At 31.4% G+C, this 15,367-nt stretch overlaps 1 protein-coding gene across 6 annotated transcripts; it reads left to right on the top strand.

The window, feature by feature from the left end:
* The first annotated feature begins 432 nt into the window (after positions 1-432).
* LOC126759684 (dual specificity phosphatase 29) lies at positions 433-14,458 on the top strand. 6 transcript variants are annotated; one of them, XM_050474686.1, is made up of 6 exons: positions 433-776; positions 2,589-2,648; positions 8,008-8,177; positions 9,630-9,758; positions 13,961-14,085; positions 14,143-14,458. In XM_050474686.1, the coding sequence occupies exons 1-6, from the start codon at positions 759-761 to the stop codon at positions 14,346-14,348; spliced, it is 708 nt and encodes a 235-aa protein (XP_050330643.1). In that variant the 5' UTR covers positions 433-758; the 3' UTR covers positions 14,349-14,458. The 6 variants fall into 6 exon arrangements, with proteins under 6 accessions (XP_050330643.1, XP_050330645.1, XP_050330647.1 ...); XM_050474685.1 differs by lacking the exon at positions 433-776 and adding an exon at positions 2,210-2,248; XM_050474687.1 differs by lacking the exon at positions 433-776 and adding an exon at positions 2,210-2,248 and having other exon boundaries at positions 13,988-14,085.
* Positions 14,459-15,367: the final 909 nt, after the last annotated feature.

A 15,367-nucleotide genomic window follows, 5' to 3' on the forward strand; every position in this document is an offset into this window, starting at 1 on the left:
TCTAACTGATAATAAGAGAAAAATAAAAAACCGTTAGGCGAAGGACCTTCCCGTTACAATTAAGAGCTCATAAGCGCATACTTGGAGAACCTTCCTTACCTAGGAACTTTCGTATTTTTTTCAATAAACTAATAAAGCATGTTCATTTTACAAATTTAGAAAATTTATTGGGATTTCATTTACAATGACAGTAAATTGGACAGTTTGTTGCCTCTGCTGATTCTCCCATTTCTAATATCCATGATTCAATGATAGAGACAAAATGACACGTGTTGGGAGAGTATACAAAGTTATACACCCCCATACATTTGTACATACATACATATATACATGAATGTATGTATTTGTAAAAGTTTTGAAACCCATTTATAAAAGCTTTGAGTTAAATGCAATGCACAAAAGAGCTTTCGTTTTCCCTGAAGTGAAGAAAATAGCTATTGTGCAATTTAGTACCTAAAAGAACGTCAAATAAGATTTACAATAAAGTGCCAATAGCAGAAGTGAATGACATATCAGGATTTGACGTGTTTTAATAAATTAATAAATTTTTAATAAGCCAACGTAAACAAACTTAACAAAACTCAAAAGTGTGAAAAGAAATAAATCGATACTATTTTAATATACATACATATGTATGTATAAGCACATATGTTTATGCATTTACAAAAATTTATAACTATTTGAAATATAAGGATATATTGAATTATTGAGACGATAACAATCAAATTAGCAACGCCAGCAACAATAAATTCATCAAAATGTCATGGAGATATACGGTACACATAATCTACTTTTCTGTTGAAATACGTATTTGAATGCATGTGTTTGCAGCCTTTTCCATATGCGTAAATACATATATGCACATACTTATGTGCATGCATACTATATATCTACATATGTACACATTTTCACGTTTAATGAATTTAAACACAGCTTCAATATTCATTTTAAAAAGAAAAATTTAATAACATGATATAGATATAAACATAAGTATGTACATATGTATGACGTGCATATATTAAATTCATTTTATTTACATACTATACCGCAAATTCATTCAATTTGTTGGAGGCGAACGTCCGTTTTTTTTTACATTTGATTTAGATGTTTATATGTACATATGTCAAACTGATGTGTTTTTGTGAATTTGTTGTGCTTCTTCATTGTTCTTGTTTTTGCGCTGCTGCTCTCACCTTGTATACATTCGTCTTACATATGTATGTAATATTGATTATGTTCAGGTATATAGCAACATTCCGCAAAACAGCAATGTTGTGCAAGGTTAAAGTTGACTTTTAAATACTATATATGAAATTACCATATACATGCATATGTATACTAAATGGTTCCTCAAATACTTGTGCAGATATAACGTTAACAATAATAAATATGAATAGTAAACAAATTTCTATAATGCTCCGATCCCAATGCGTTATAGAAATTTTTTATACTTTTTATAAAGTAAAAATCCGATTTTTAATTTGGTCTTGTATTCAAATAGAGAATACTCAAGTCAAAAAGGTTAAAATTAACACAAATTTTTATAATAATTTACAATGGTCAAATAATATCCTTTGATTGGAATGAAAATTGTGTAAGCGTTTTTAAACAATGCTCGTAAGTGGTTGGATTTTAGACAACTGTTGAGATGCACACACATTCTTTGTTGTGTCCGAATGTACGAAGGTCAAAGGAAAATGCTTAATTTGCAAGAAAGTTAATTTTGTGAAAGCTTTCTAATAATAAAGTTAATCAGAAAAATCATTTAGATTTTTCTTATACTTGTACGTATGTATATGTGATCTTTGTGTAGGAATGGAACTAACTTTAAGTCTGTTCACCTGCTATCTGTTCGGTAAACCGATTGTTGATTATCGTAAATAAGTGGAAAAAATAAAATGTGTATATCAATGCGTTTTGTAAATGTTACTAATTTATGTTAAGTTTGTATACGATAATTATATATTCACGTATCTGCAGATTTAATTTGCGTTGAGAGTACTAGCGATAAATGAGAGTTGTCGTTTGTCTCTATTAGATTGCGTTAGTCTCAACGGGTATTCTAAATCAACAGAAAAATAAAAATTATAAAGCTTACCCGATCGTATTTTTTTTTTAATTTTTAATAAAAAAAAATTGCCGCCTACAAACTAACTAATTAACATTTCCAGAATGAATATTGCTAATATGTATTACTATTTCTTTATTGAAAGCTTTAACATTGATGTGTACTCGTATTCCACACATGGTAATGTCTATTCATAATGTTATTGTGCATTGCAACTAAAGAGTTAAATAAATGTAATACAATTATGACATGCTGCTTTATTGATTATTTGTATTACCTCAGTTAATAAACACCTTTCAAACTAATCAATGGAAATTAATTTCTAATCGGATGAATATTGTGTTTTAATTGCTCCTTATATTAGTGGGAGGCATTGTCATCGAAGCTAAATCGTATTCTCATAAGTAGAGATACCTATTGTTCCACACCTTAAAATGCATGTCATATATGTAATACATTCATTCATACATATACATATATGTATGTATATATGTACTTAAAAAAATATACAATTTTTCAGCCCCCCAATGACAAGTATAGCACCAATATTGGGGAAAGGTACAGTCCGTTGTATTACCAGGTATATTTTTATATTTTGTATGCTTGTGTGTAATTAAAAAAACTGAAAGAAATGGTCATGGCTACTAAACTACAATTAAATCGCTTTTATATGATACAAATATAAATCTTATTGTTCGAGATTAGAATAGTGCTTAAAATCCTATTCTGGAAGGACTTACATATATAAGGAGTTTATTTACATTTCTTTATATACTTGTTTCCACGTTTCCATTTCGCTTTTATGTTACAAAAATTAGTAAATAAGCAAAACTATTACAATTTGCAAAAAGATTACAAAAATATAAAATGAGCAAATAGCGTCGAATGAATTTTAATTGCATAAAATTCACATTTGAGAAATATAATAAAATTACTAATTTTTATTTAAAATGCAGATCGATTATAATATATTTAAAAAGAAGCTTATCCTGGGATACTTAGATATTCATTTTCATATTTCATTCAGAGAAAAAATGTATTCTTACTCCATTGTGACTAAAGTAAGTTTGTAGATTATCTTCTTGATTCATAATTTTCACGCTCGAAAACATACAGGTATGTAGAATATTATAACTGCTTTTCGTGAATTGAAAACGTTTAGTGCAATTTTTTTTCTCAGGCTGACTCAATTTCCGAAATTATACATACAGGTATATGATGCTTTCATGAATCATAATTGAAATACACATGTATTGTACATACATAAATATATGTGTGATTGTACATATTTATAGTTGTGACCATGAAATTCTCGTTGGTTGTTAGACTTATATATGAACTTTATTTTTTTAGTACACTCATCCGATATAAATAGTCTGGCGCAAGGAATTCTATTTAGAAAATATTTTGGATATTTGCCAACGGTCATTTTCAGAGCATCTGTCTGTACGAAATTCTATAAGAAAATATTAGAAAGAACATCATGAAATAAATTTAGACACTGTTAAGTGTATCAGTTTTAAAAAATGTATATGTATGTAAGTCTTAAAAACTTTTAAGAAACAAAATAAATTGTTGATATTTTTATACGTTCCTTTCGCTTTCTCCCTCACAAACAAAATATGCTAAACCTAAAATTTTCGACAAAAGCATTTTATACATATATAGCACATGAGTAAAAACATTGTGTAAAAGATGAGAAAATATCATCCACTTTGAAAAATGGAAATAGTAGGGCATTATCGTTTTCCCGTTCATTATAGTACAAAGAACATACTTTAAAATAAGCAAGTAAAGAAAAGCTTATATTCCGAAAGCCTACATAACTTTATTGTACACAATTCTTTTATGTTGACTTGATTAACAATATTTTACGTATTCGTCACATTACTTCTTGAGCGAGACAAGAACAGATATCTCTAAAATTTGATAAGCGAAACTTTATTAACATATCGTACTCAGATGTGATAATGAAAATATTCAATACAAAGACATTAAGTTTAACTATTATTTCGAGTTTTTTTATATTCGAGTTTATTTATTTAAATTGGCAAGACAATATATGATTATATCGCAATAAATTTAATTTTTTTATTGGAAGTTCACAAAATATTTTATATTTTCACATAATTTCGCACAGTAATACAATAAATTACATACATCTCATACAGCTCAACGTTCCATCGAATGCGATATTCGCCGTGGCCACACATTACATATTAAAAATAAAAAAAACACTACTTTCAAAATACAAAAGTTTTCATCTCCGACACTAGAAGCTATATTGTATGTTAATGTTTCATAAACCACTTGAACTATCTTATGCAAATTGCGTTAATTCGCAAAATTGGTTCAAATGATCACATTCGTATCATATTCGTATTTCGCTAAAGCAAAATTAAAACGTCATTAAAAAAATTTAACAAAATTTAAGAAATAAGTTCATATCTGCCGTACTGAATGTAATGATCTCTATCACACTAATGAATTTGAACAGTAAATATGATAGATAAATTAAAATCTACTTGTAAGCTGATATAGATTAATTTATTTTTTGAGTAATGGGCACTTATTTATTTAATTAAATCAACCTTATTCTCTGAGAGAGGCTACACTTCGGAGCAGTAATCTATCTCTACCTTGATGGCAGCCATCTTCTCTTGAAAGGCGCTACAGCCTTGTTTATTTAATGAAAACAACCTTACATCTAAACTACAGTTAACTGAGAGAGAGAGTTAATAAATAGAGAAGGCGCAATAGTCAGGTTTAAGCATTCAATAAATGTCCGAGCTTTCTCTTCATAAGAATTTGTTACTTTAGGCCCCATTACGGCAATCAACCTAACTGCATTTTGGTTGAAGGAATTCAGTTATATGGTTTTTAGCACAACCCGTCGAAAAAAAATTTGGATTGAACTGTTGTCCAACTTCGTCTTTATTTTGGTATTACGGTTATCAACTCTGTGCTGGTGGGGTTGACTAGAGTATCAAAAATGTTCAACTCCTAAGGAGCAGTTGCAGTTAAGCATTGATGAATTTATTTAGGAAAAATATTAGCAGAAAATTAAAAAAAAAAACTATTTTATTTATAATTTCTAACCATTTTAAACAGTTATTATGTATAAGACACGCTACAATTTCCAAATATTAAATAAAATCAAAAGACCGCGGGAAGTGTTTCGAACATAAAAACCCGATACAATCTACTACTGATAGAAATACAAGAAGCGTTCCAAAGTAAACAGGACTTTTTGAATCTAGCTCCCTCTGGTGGCGCCATCTATATGTCGACTGGTGCGTTAGAATCTGCTCTCTTTATCGATTGCCCAGTGAGAATTTCATGACATTTCATGGAATGGAAGTGAAGTTATTGCGTTTTAAGTGTCAGTATGTTTGTGTTATCGGTGCGAAAATGAGCTTCGAACAAAGAGCCAACATTAAATTTTGTTTTAAAATTGGTAAAACTTTTACCGAAACGTTTCAATTGATGAAACAAGTTTATGGCGATGATTGCCTATCCCGTAGCAGAGTACACGAGTGGTTTCAACGTTTTCAAAGTTGTCGTGAGGGGAGGGTGGGTGGATTTTGGGGTGTTAAACTCTGCTGATAGAATTTAATTTTTTGAAACTATGAAAATGTTAAACTAAAAACAAACCTATTGTATCTGGATAGTATTAAAAAGTTGTGGGAATGTAGGCCAATTAAAAAACCCAGAAAAATATAAACTGGACAGAGACATTTTTTTAATTTGCTTCAAAGTAATGAGCTTGCCTTATAACTCTGTGGCTGCTGAACTGGATTTTTTTAGATTTAAGGAGAATTGTGAGTCGAAAATGGACTTCTTTAGAAAATTAGTTCTGAACTGAAAAGTCACCAATAAGGTTTCTATTACTTTTTTTAGAGTTTATTGTTAATCATAATAAAGGAAAAATAAAAACTCATTTATTATGACTTTCAGTTTTCGTTCCATAAGCAAACTGTTGTGAAATAAATTTAAATTAAAAAAAATTATGCTATTTGCAAAAAAATACTTGAGTGTCTTAATTAAAATGTCTATATTTAAAAAAAAAAACAACCAGAAAAAACTGAATTAGATACACAACTTTACTTATTATTTGTTTTTCATTTGCTGAATTTAGAATGTGGAAAAGGTTAAAAATCTTTTCTTCAGATTATATTTTCTAACTAAAATTTTGAATATATTTTCAGGAACTGGTTAAATCAAACAAAGAGATTCAAAACTTTTTTAGTGCATCGTTTTTTAAAGATTGGAGCAACAATCCCTATATCTGTCGCTTCAAGTGAACGCTCGTTTTCCTCACTTCGCAGGCTTAAAACACATTTAAGAAATAAAACTGGAGAAGCACGCCTGAACGGAATGGCTCTCTTGAATATCCATAGAGATATAGACGTGACGGAGGAAGAGAGATTTTAAATGTTATGGCCCAAAATAAAAGAAGATTAGACTTCAATTTGTGAATAAAATAATGAAACATTGTTTTTTACCTAAAACCCCCCCCCCCCCCCCCCAAATTTTTTTCCTGCGTTCGCCACTGTCGTGAGGACATAAATGACGATCAACATGTGGGTTAATCAAAATCTGTGATCACCAGAAATTCCATCGAAACTGTGCGTGAATTCATCAAAAACCATCCCAAATCATAATTGAAATTCATGGAGATGGAATTGAACATCTCCAAAACATCGATTTATCGCATTTTGACCGAACATTTGGGCTAACGAAAGGTGTGTGCACGATTTGTTCCACACAAATTGACTGAAGACCAAAAATTGCTCAGTATCCAACATTCCAAGGACGATTATTTTACCAAAAATCACATTTTAACCATTAACCACTTCCCGTATTTACCTGATATGGCACCGTGCGACTTCTTCCTTTTCAGAAAAATGCATTTTCCCATGAAAGGAAAGCGTTATGCAGACGTTGAGGCCATTTAAAAGGCTTGCACCGGAATACTGGCGGCCATATCGCCAACGAGCTAAAACCTTGTATACTTTTTGAGTAAGATTAAATTTTTGAAGCATTGTTATCCTCTTCAGTCACGCACAAATATGGTGTTAATAATATTCAAAAGCAGGTTTTGTAAGAACCATAGATATCGTAGATTGTATCAATCCAAAGTTAAAAATATTTAAAAAGCATTCTTGATACCTACCGGCAGCGAGGAAATAAAGAGTTTGTGGTAACGTTCCTTCCATCTTATTTAATAAAAAACAAAATGACTCCTCATTTAAACGAGAACAACTTATGAATCTGCAATAAACATTAATAAAAATTTATTTAAATGTCAATAATACTTTAGTTTACTTGGAGTTAGGAAGTTCAAATGGATTTCTGTGATAACGAAGGATTTTTCTTATGCGCAGCACATCTGTTTTGACCCAAGCAATGTTGGTATCGTAATATACAAGTAAATAAAAATTAACGTCCATTTTAATAATTATTCACCTTTTTGTGAACGGTAACTAAATTAAATTGTTTTGATTTTTCGTTTAAAAATTTTCAGCTTCTAATTTGTCTGAAAAGAGTTGAAAATCGTAATACCAAAAAAAAAAGAGTTAGGTTGATCTGAAGTTGAATTGCTCTAAATTCAATTCCACCGAGTGGAGTTGAAAACCATATTATTTTAGTGCCAAAAATCGCAATAGTTGTAGCACTTTTCGATTTCACAAAGTAATTCATATTCGATTGGTTTGGTAATACTTTGTTACGAATATGTATTGGGTTATACGTAATATGAATGAACTAAAAATACATTAGGTTAATAGTGTATGTATGTATGTATACATTTTTGTCTATTGTATTTCCCACAAATTTAATGTTCAATATGTTGTGTGTAAAAGCAGACTATATTTCACTTTCAAATTATACTTTAAATTTAACGGTTAACGGTTTCAATATTTATGTTTACTTTAAAGCCACCGAGTCGATTGGATAATTCAGACCAAACTACAGGCCGTCATTTGCAAAGAGTCCTATATTATTCAATGACGCCCTGCAGGAATCTGACAGGGCTACGAAGAACAGAATGCGCCTTACATGATGTTGACTGTGATGAAGTATATCCTGGTATTTACATTGGTGATGTGTAAGTACTAATATGGAAATAAATTATATTTCTGTGTAAGTTTTGTTTCTTTAAATGTAGTAAGCTACTGGTAATAGATGCATTGAATTTATTCCAGAATTAGTCTGCTTAAACGATAGCCGGGGCTTACAATAATTTCTAATTGATCAACTTTCTACTGCTGTCAATTTTTAATCCCAACGGAGTACTAACAAATAATTTAATTATTTTGGTGGTTCAATAAAGCCTGCTAAGATTTTCATATTTTCTCGTCAATAGTACAAAAAAAAGCAAAATATTGTATTATTCTTCTTCTTTTACTTGCGTAGGTGCTTACGCAGTTTTAGGCGAGTTGACAGCGCGACAGTAGTTCTTTTTTCCCTATTTGGCACCCATTTCAGATACCAAACCCACATGCTCACATATGTAATGATATCAATATTATCGGCGTACACCAGCAGCTGTACACTCTTATAGAAGACTGTACCTTCTCTATTTAGCTTTTATTTTCTCCAGCAGTAGATTGAAAAAGTCACACGTTAGGGAGTTTCCTTGTCTGAAACCCCGTTTGGTACCAAACGGTCCTCCCTAATCCTGACGGAGCTTTTGGTGCCGGGCATGCTTTCAGCTGACCATATCTTGTAATCAGTTCTTCGACGTTGTATTTGAATAGCTCGGCCAGTAATCCATCGGTTCCTGCCGCTTTATTGTTCTTCAGGAGGGTAATTGCCATTCGAACCTAACCTAATTTGCTCATTTTCAGCATATAGTATAATTGAAAACTCTTCAAAACTATGCATCCATTTTTGAGAAGAATCGGCATATGCCCGTATATCATAGCATTATTTGTTAAAGTTTAGAAATATATATTAAATGGTAGAATATTTATTACACACAGTCGAACGGACGGAAAGTAAGGCGTGATGATATAAAATATTCTTTGTATTTCGGAATACTTCTTAATACCTACAATTTGGTAAAATCGAATTACCTAAAAACCTACTAGATAACAACTAGAAACTGCAGATGGAAATTAAAGTAGCCTAGAAATTTTAAAATTAAAAATAAATTTACGATTTATTAATTATTTATTTTATTTCAATTCACCTAATAGTAGTACTAATAAACCCGGTCCATCCGCCATTGTTAATTACTATAATTTCATAACAATAATAGCTTGCAATGTTATTTAAGATTATGCTCCTGCATACTTCGCAGTGTTTTAATTAATTTTTTCTCAAAATATACAATATATAGTATCAGTGAATTGATGCATCGGGGATGGACAAAACTGTTATATATGGTTCTTGATAAATAATAATCAATTTGATACATAATTAGTTTAATAATGTCCATATGTTTTACAACAAATTGTTATTAAAGTGCTTAATATCGAATAGAATAAAGTACGATGTTTTACTATTTAATGTTCTTAATATATGTAACAATATTTAAATATTTTATTTATTATAGAGCTGCGGCGAAAAACAAATCATTTCTGCGAATGATGGGCATTACACATGTGCTAAATGCAGCTGAAGGTTGCCGCTACGGTCAAGTGGACACTGGTCATAGTTACTATCGCGATATGCCAAGCATAAGGTTTGTTTACATGATAATTTTTACATGAATAAGAAAGTTACTCACAAACAGTGAAGTTAACACAATATTTTTTTATAAATAGTAAACTAAAGTTCGGGTATAACCGAACATTTCATACTCTTGCAACTTGCGAGGATTAAAGCCGGGGTTTTCTCAATTTTATTAAAATAATTCACATATTGGCCGATACGGAAGTATTGCCTCGATTCATTCTATTTTTGATACACAGATTTACTATTGTTAGGAAAGGACTCTCTCAAAATTTCAATTATACATATACATTAAGTAACTCACACAATGACCGAATCGGTCAAAAGTTAAGTACTGGAGTCAACATACTCGGTACCTACAGGCTTGAACAGTTTGGGTTCCATTTTTTTGGTCATAAGGTGGCATACTTCAAAGGCATTATCCATGAAAAGTATTATACCGTTATAATAATTGCTTCTTAATTTGTAGACAGGATAATGAAAGAATCAAAAGTGACCGTGGTTGTAGTTCGATGTCACTCATTTTCAGAATGTTATATAGGAGTGTCAGCAGATTATCATATATCGAATTGGGTTGAACTCGGTCGGGCGGGTGTCGAGATACATATGTATTTTCAAATAAAAGTGGGCGGTACTACGCCCATCGTCCAATTTTGACGCCATTAAAGCCTTGTCATACCATCTCGGGAGTAAAATTTAATGTTTTGGTATATTTAGTTTTTAACAGTTATATGAGGAGTAAGCGGGCCTTCACTGTCACTACACTGCACTGTCGGTAGAGATTCTTGTAATATTTGCGCTAGGCGAATTTAGTTATTGTAGCTTAAGTGAGTTGAGAGATACATACATATGTATGTACATTAAAGTTATTAGAAGATGGGGCGTTGCCCACTTTTCAATATATTTTGTCCACAGGTGCCCCTTGCTACTGCGATCCCCTATGCCGATTTAGAGTTTTATATATTAATTAAGTGCTTAGTAATGGCACATTATGGGTTTTCGGTTAATGGCGTTTGGAGGGTGTGGCAGTAGTCCGATTACGCCCATCTACGTACTCATACTTTTTATGACAAGGAATGCGCATACCATGTTTCATCAAGATATCTCAACTTTTACTCAAGTTACAGCTTGCACGGACGGACGAACAGACAGACAGACAGTCACCCAGATTTTAACTCGTCTCTACATCATCTACAACTTCAAAGTTGTGACTAAGAAGAAGAAGAAGAAAATGTATTTGTTCTTTTTCATTACTGCATAATTTTGCCTGTGCTATTTTAATACTGAAGTTTTTATTTATTGTTACTTAATTAAGTTAACAATAAAAAATGTGTTATTGTGTTATTTTTTATAAATTTCGATTCACCACATCATATGTACATATGTACATACATATATGTCATAAATTTTAAGCTTCTGCGATCAGAAATACCCATGTTATATGAAAAATTAAAAAAAAAAACGTATTCAACTGCTTAATTTCGTTAAACAAAATAACGTATCATCACTCATGTAAAAATAACAGATTTTTTTTATAACGAAGTTAGCCTTAATTTATTGTCTATGTTTATTTTTATTGGTTATGTTCAATATGCTTTGGTAAGGTTAGGTTAGATGGGTGATCAAAGATCCCATGTGGACTACTTTATGTAGTTCTTTATGAGGCCATAGAAAATAAGAACTCCTATGTTCGAACTATAAATTAGCAAAACACTTAGTAGCTAATACAAATTTGTACAGGCGTTTAATTTCCATTCCCGCCAGCTCGGTGGGATGTCTAAAGTTAGGCGTTTTCAACTCTCTCTCGCGATCAATTTTTGGAAAAACGACTTTTGCGACAGCGAGTGTACCAATGGTGGTCCAGTGCTGACTAAGCTTCCGCAAGGCCCAGCTATTCAGTAGTAGAACGCAAGAGGATACGAGACCATCGACCCGCTCCCATTCTACCGATGCGGTTCTAAGGTGCCTTGAACGCACTGTTTATGAGTTTAAGGCTAGTATCGCCACTCTGTTATCTGAGTGGATGATCCCTTCTCTAAAGGAGGCCGCAACCCCGGCTTGGAAGACACTGCAATAATCAGGAAGTCTGAAATTGCAGTTGATTGAGAGCTCCTGACAGTAGACCACTCCACCAACCTTCCCCCCAAGCTTTGATCCATCCGTGAAGAAGCTCACTGCTCCTCTCCTCCAACGGCTTCTTCCCAAAAATTACAACATCTGCAGGGCCCAGAAGCTTTAATTCCTGCAGACTGTCATTATTTTATCATAATATATCTTTTGATAATTAATTGTTTAATAAATAATAATTAAACATTATTATCATGTTTTTGGCTTGAAATAATTTAATTTTTTCTACTAACATATGTATGTACGCATCAATAATAATAATAACATGAAATATGAAAAACTTGTAACTGTTTAATTTGCTAATATTCAAATTTTTTATTTCTTATACAAATTTAGATTCATCATACGTTATTTGGTTTCAGAAATGAAAATTCAAAATAACGTAGGACACTTACTATAAAATTTGCTTTATTTTTTGTCTAAAATATACTTATAGTTTCATGTTAATTCAGATTTGAAAATTTTGTTTAAATATCTCAAGTTGTATACAAAGAATCCTGTAAACCTATGAAAAGTGATGTTACGTTATTTTGCATTTCAGTTGACGATATGTACGAGTATAAAATATACTCGCGATATATTTTCCGTTAAGGTGTTTTGCTACAATTTTAACTCACGGTTAAACTACAACTACTTTCCAACACTCCTAATAATTTCATACATATGTATGTATATGTGAATGTAAGTTTGTTAGGAAAGGAGGACACATAGTATGTAGAATTTTTATTAAATGTGTATATTTTTTTGCGGAATGTGAAAAATTTTATTTTAGTAGATATGATTATTTGTCGAAAAAATGTAAAATCTTGCAAAGCAAAAAATGAATCAAGCGTATTCGTTATATGTATTTCTATAAATTGCTAAACTGCCAATTAAAAATCAATGAATATTAATAATGAATTATTAATAGTAATCATAATAAATTTACCACATACATATACACCCAGCGAAACAAAAGAGTCGTAACAAATGTTTTTTCACAAATTCATTGTAAACGGTTTTGGGTATTGCCCAAAAATAGCAGCACAATTAAATTTAGACAGTGCGACGTTTTTTGGAAAAACATCGTAAAACTGGCGAACTAGAAAGTAAGAAAATTTCAGGTAGAAAAAGCAGCACTAGCTTTGGAGAACATCGTGCTAGCTTAAACACAAGTTTGCAAGACCGATTCAATAACAATATTTTAACTCGAACAGTTCAAAATTGGCATAACGAGAAGAAGAAAAAAGCCACGCGTGACCATTAAATTAAAGAAAAGTGGTTGAGATGAATTGTAAATAAACTTTTCTGGACACAAACGAATTGGAAAACTTTAATGATTTCTGACGAATCGAAGTTTAACCTTATTGAACCTGATGGTTATTAAGCAGTTCGTCGCAGAAGTGAAAAACTATTCGCAGAAAATTTAATTCTTCCTACTGTGTAACATTCCGCCTATATAAAAGTAAGGGTATGCATTTCTAAGGGCAAATCGGAATCAATTTGAATATTAGAGAACTCAGTGAACGCTGAAAAATATAAAAATATTATAACGAAGAGGGTGATACCCAACTTGGTGCTCTTGAAGATTTTTCATTCCCGTCATTTTTTTAAGTTAATTCGTTAATTTTGATATTTGAGATTACAAAATTAAAGGAAGGTATGGGTATTACTTCATTGGATTTGCCATTAAGTGTCCGGATGTTATTCCAATACAGAACGTGTAGGTGCTAATAAACTCTAAAATGCGCAGAAAGGAACCTAAAACAACCGTTGAGGCAAACAATACAAGCGTGATTCAAACCAATAGTTGCAGACTATACTACATAAGCGCCTAAGTCTACCATTTTTGAGGGGACTGAATTCAACACTGTATGTTTTGATAATTTTGCATCTATGTACATAAGTACATATATTCGGGAAATATTGCACGTTTTGCTTTGTTTCGCTGGGTGTATAGTTACTATATGCTGCTAAAACAACTCTTCAAAAACCTATGTATATCGAAATTTAATAAAATTGTTTGGCTTTGTTGGTTTATCGATCTACAACTTTTTTTTATCACAAATCCCTATTTTTGATAAACAAAATATAACAACATTGTAGAAGAAACAACAAAGATACTATTTTTAGATATATGGGCTTCCCAATGGTTGACGCACCTACAACAGACATATCCCGATACTTTTATGTCGCAGCGAAGTTTATTGATAGCGCAATCAGCAGTGGAGGTGGAAAAAACCAATTACCCAATTTGTTTATGTAACTAATTATTTTGCTTATTCTAGGGAAAATTCTAGTTCATTGCTTAGTAGGCATGTCAAGGTCCGCCACATGCGTACTCGCTTACCTGATGATTTGCCGAAAAATGACCGCCTCAGATGCGATACGAAAAGTTCGTATGCGTCGCGAAATTCGACCAAATGAGGGATTTCTGCAGCAATTAGCGGATTTGGATATGGAGCTTAAAAGGAACAAAAATTATCAATACTGAGTTTTCAAAACTTCATGACTACCTTTTTAATACAATATTCGAACGTTTAGTACAACTGGCGATAGAATTTAGAAACACTAATAAATGTATTCTAAAATACTAAAAACTCATGTACATATGTTTAAGATTTATAAAATTTTTTGGAAAGTACTCATATATGTAGTATGAAATAATAAGTATAATAGTTTTGTTGACCTAAAGTATGTTCCTAACATCTAAAACTAATTTAGCTGAGCAAAATAAATTAGACTGCAACACCAGAAAAAGTAAATTACAGAGAAGGTCCAACAACGGTTCGGAGGAGAAATTTTAACGTGGCGCGTAAACACAACTGAGCATTGAATGAGTTTGTGTGAGTTTGAAAGTTTGCATTTATATTACACCCGCATGTTAGGCTTTTGGCTTATATTTTTATGTGTTTATATGCAATCATTTGTATTGTCTCAGTGCTATTCAGCTTCAGTGCCACTGAAATAATTTACAAACATGCAGGTGAAGCTAATAAAATAGCATTAAAAATTAGATTATAATGTAATTTTTTTTTAATCATCCTTCCATTTAATGGCGAAAAGTAATTAAAACCCCATTATGATAATTTCCATCTCGTTCGATGCCATAAATATGGATAAATAACTGGCGTACCAAAATAACAGTGGTGCGTTTTTTACCGCTTAGCGTTAATAAAATGGTGAAGAAGGTTTTTCAAAAACATATTATTTATTTCTTATTAATTTTTTCTTCTGAAAAGTTAACAAAATCAATGATTTCGTTCATCTGAATAGGTGCAACATAAAAAAATTAAAATTATATAAGTAACTTAAGATAATTTTCATACTTATGGCACTTAGCTTATACTTAAGTACATTTCTAAAGTAATTTTTAATAAGTTTATAATGAGTGAATCCGTCGTTTTTATACTCTCGCAGCAAAGTTGCTAAGGAGAGTATTATAGTTTTGTTCACATAACGGTTGTTTGTAAGTCCTAAAACTAAAAGAGTCAGATATAGGGTTATATATAC

This window comes from Bactrocera neohumeralis, chromosome 5 (assembly GCF_024586455.1).
Source record: "Bactrocera neohumeralis isolate Rockhampton chromosome 5, APGP_CSIRO_Bneo_wtdbg2-racon-allhic-juicebox.fasta_v2, whole genome shotgun sequence".
Classification (NCBI taxonomy): domain Eukaryota; kingdom Metazoa; phylum Arthropoda; class Insecta; order Diptera; family Tephritidae; genus Bactrocera; species Bactrocera neohumeralis.

Coding starts and splice junctions, on each gene's coding strand:
- LOC126759684 (XM_050474685.1), top strand. CDS start 2,225: ATGTGTACTCGTATTCCACACATG. Junction 2,249..2,588: donor GTACTCGTATTCCACACATG/GTAATGTCTATT, acceptor ACAATTTTTCAG/CCCCCCAATGACAAGTATAG. Junction 9,759..13,960: donor CGCGATATGCCAAGCATAAG/GTTTGTTTACAT, acceptor ACAACATTGTAG/AAGAAACAACAAAGATACTA.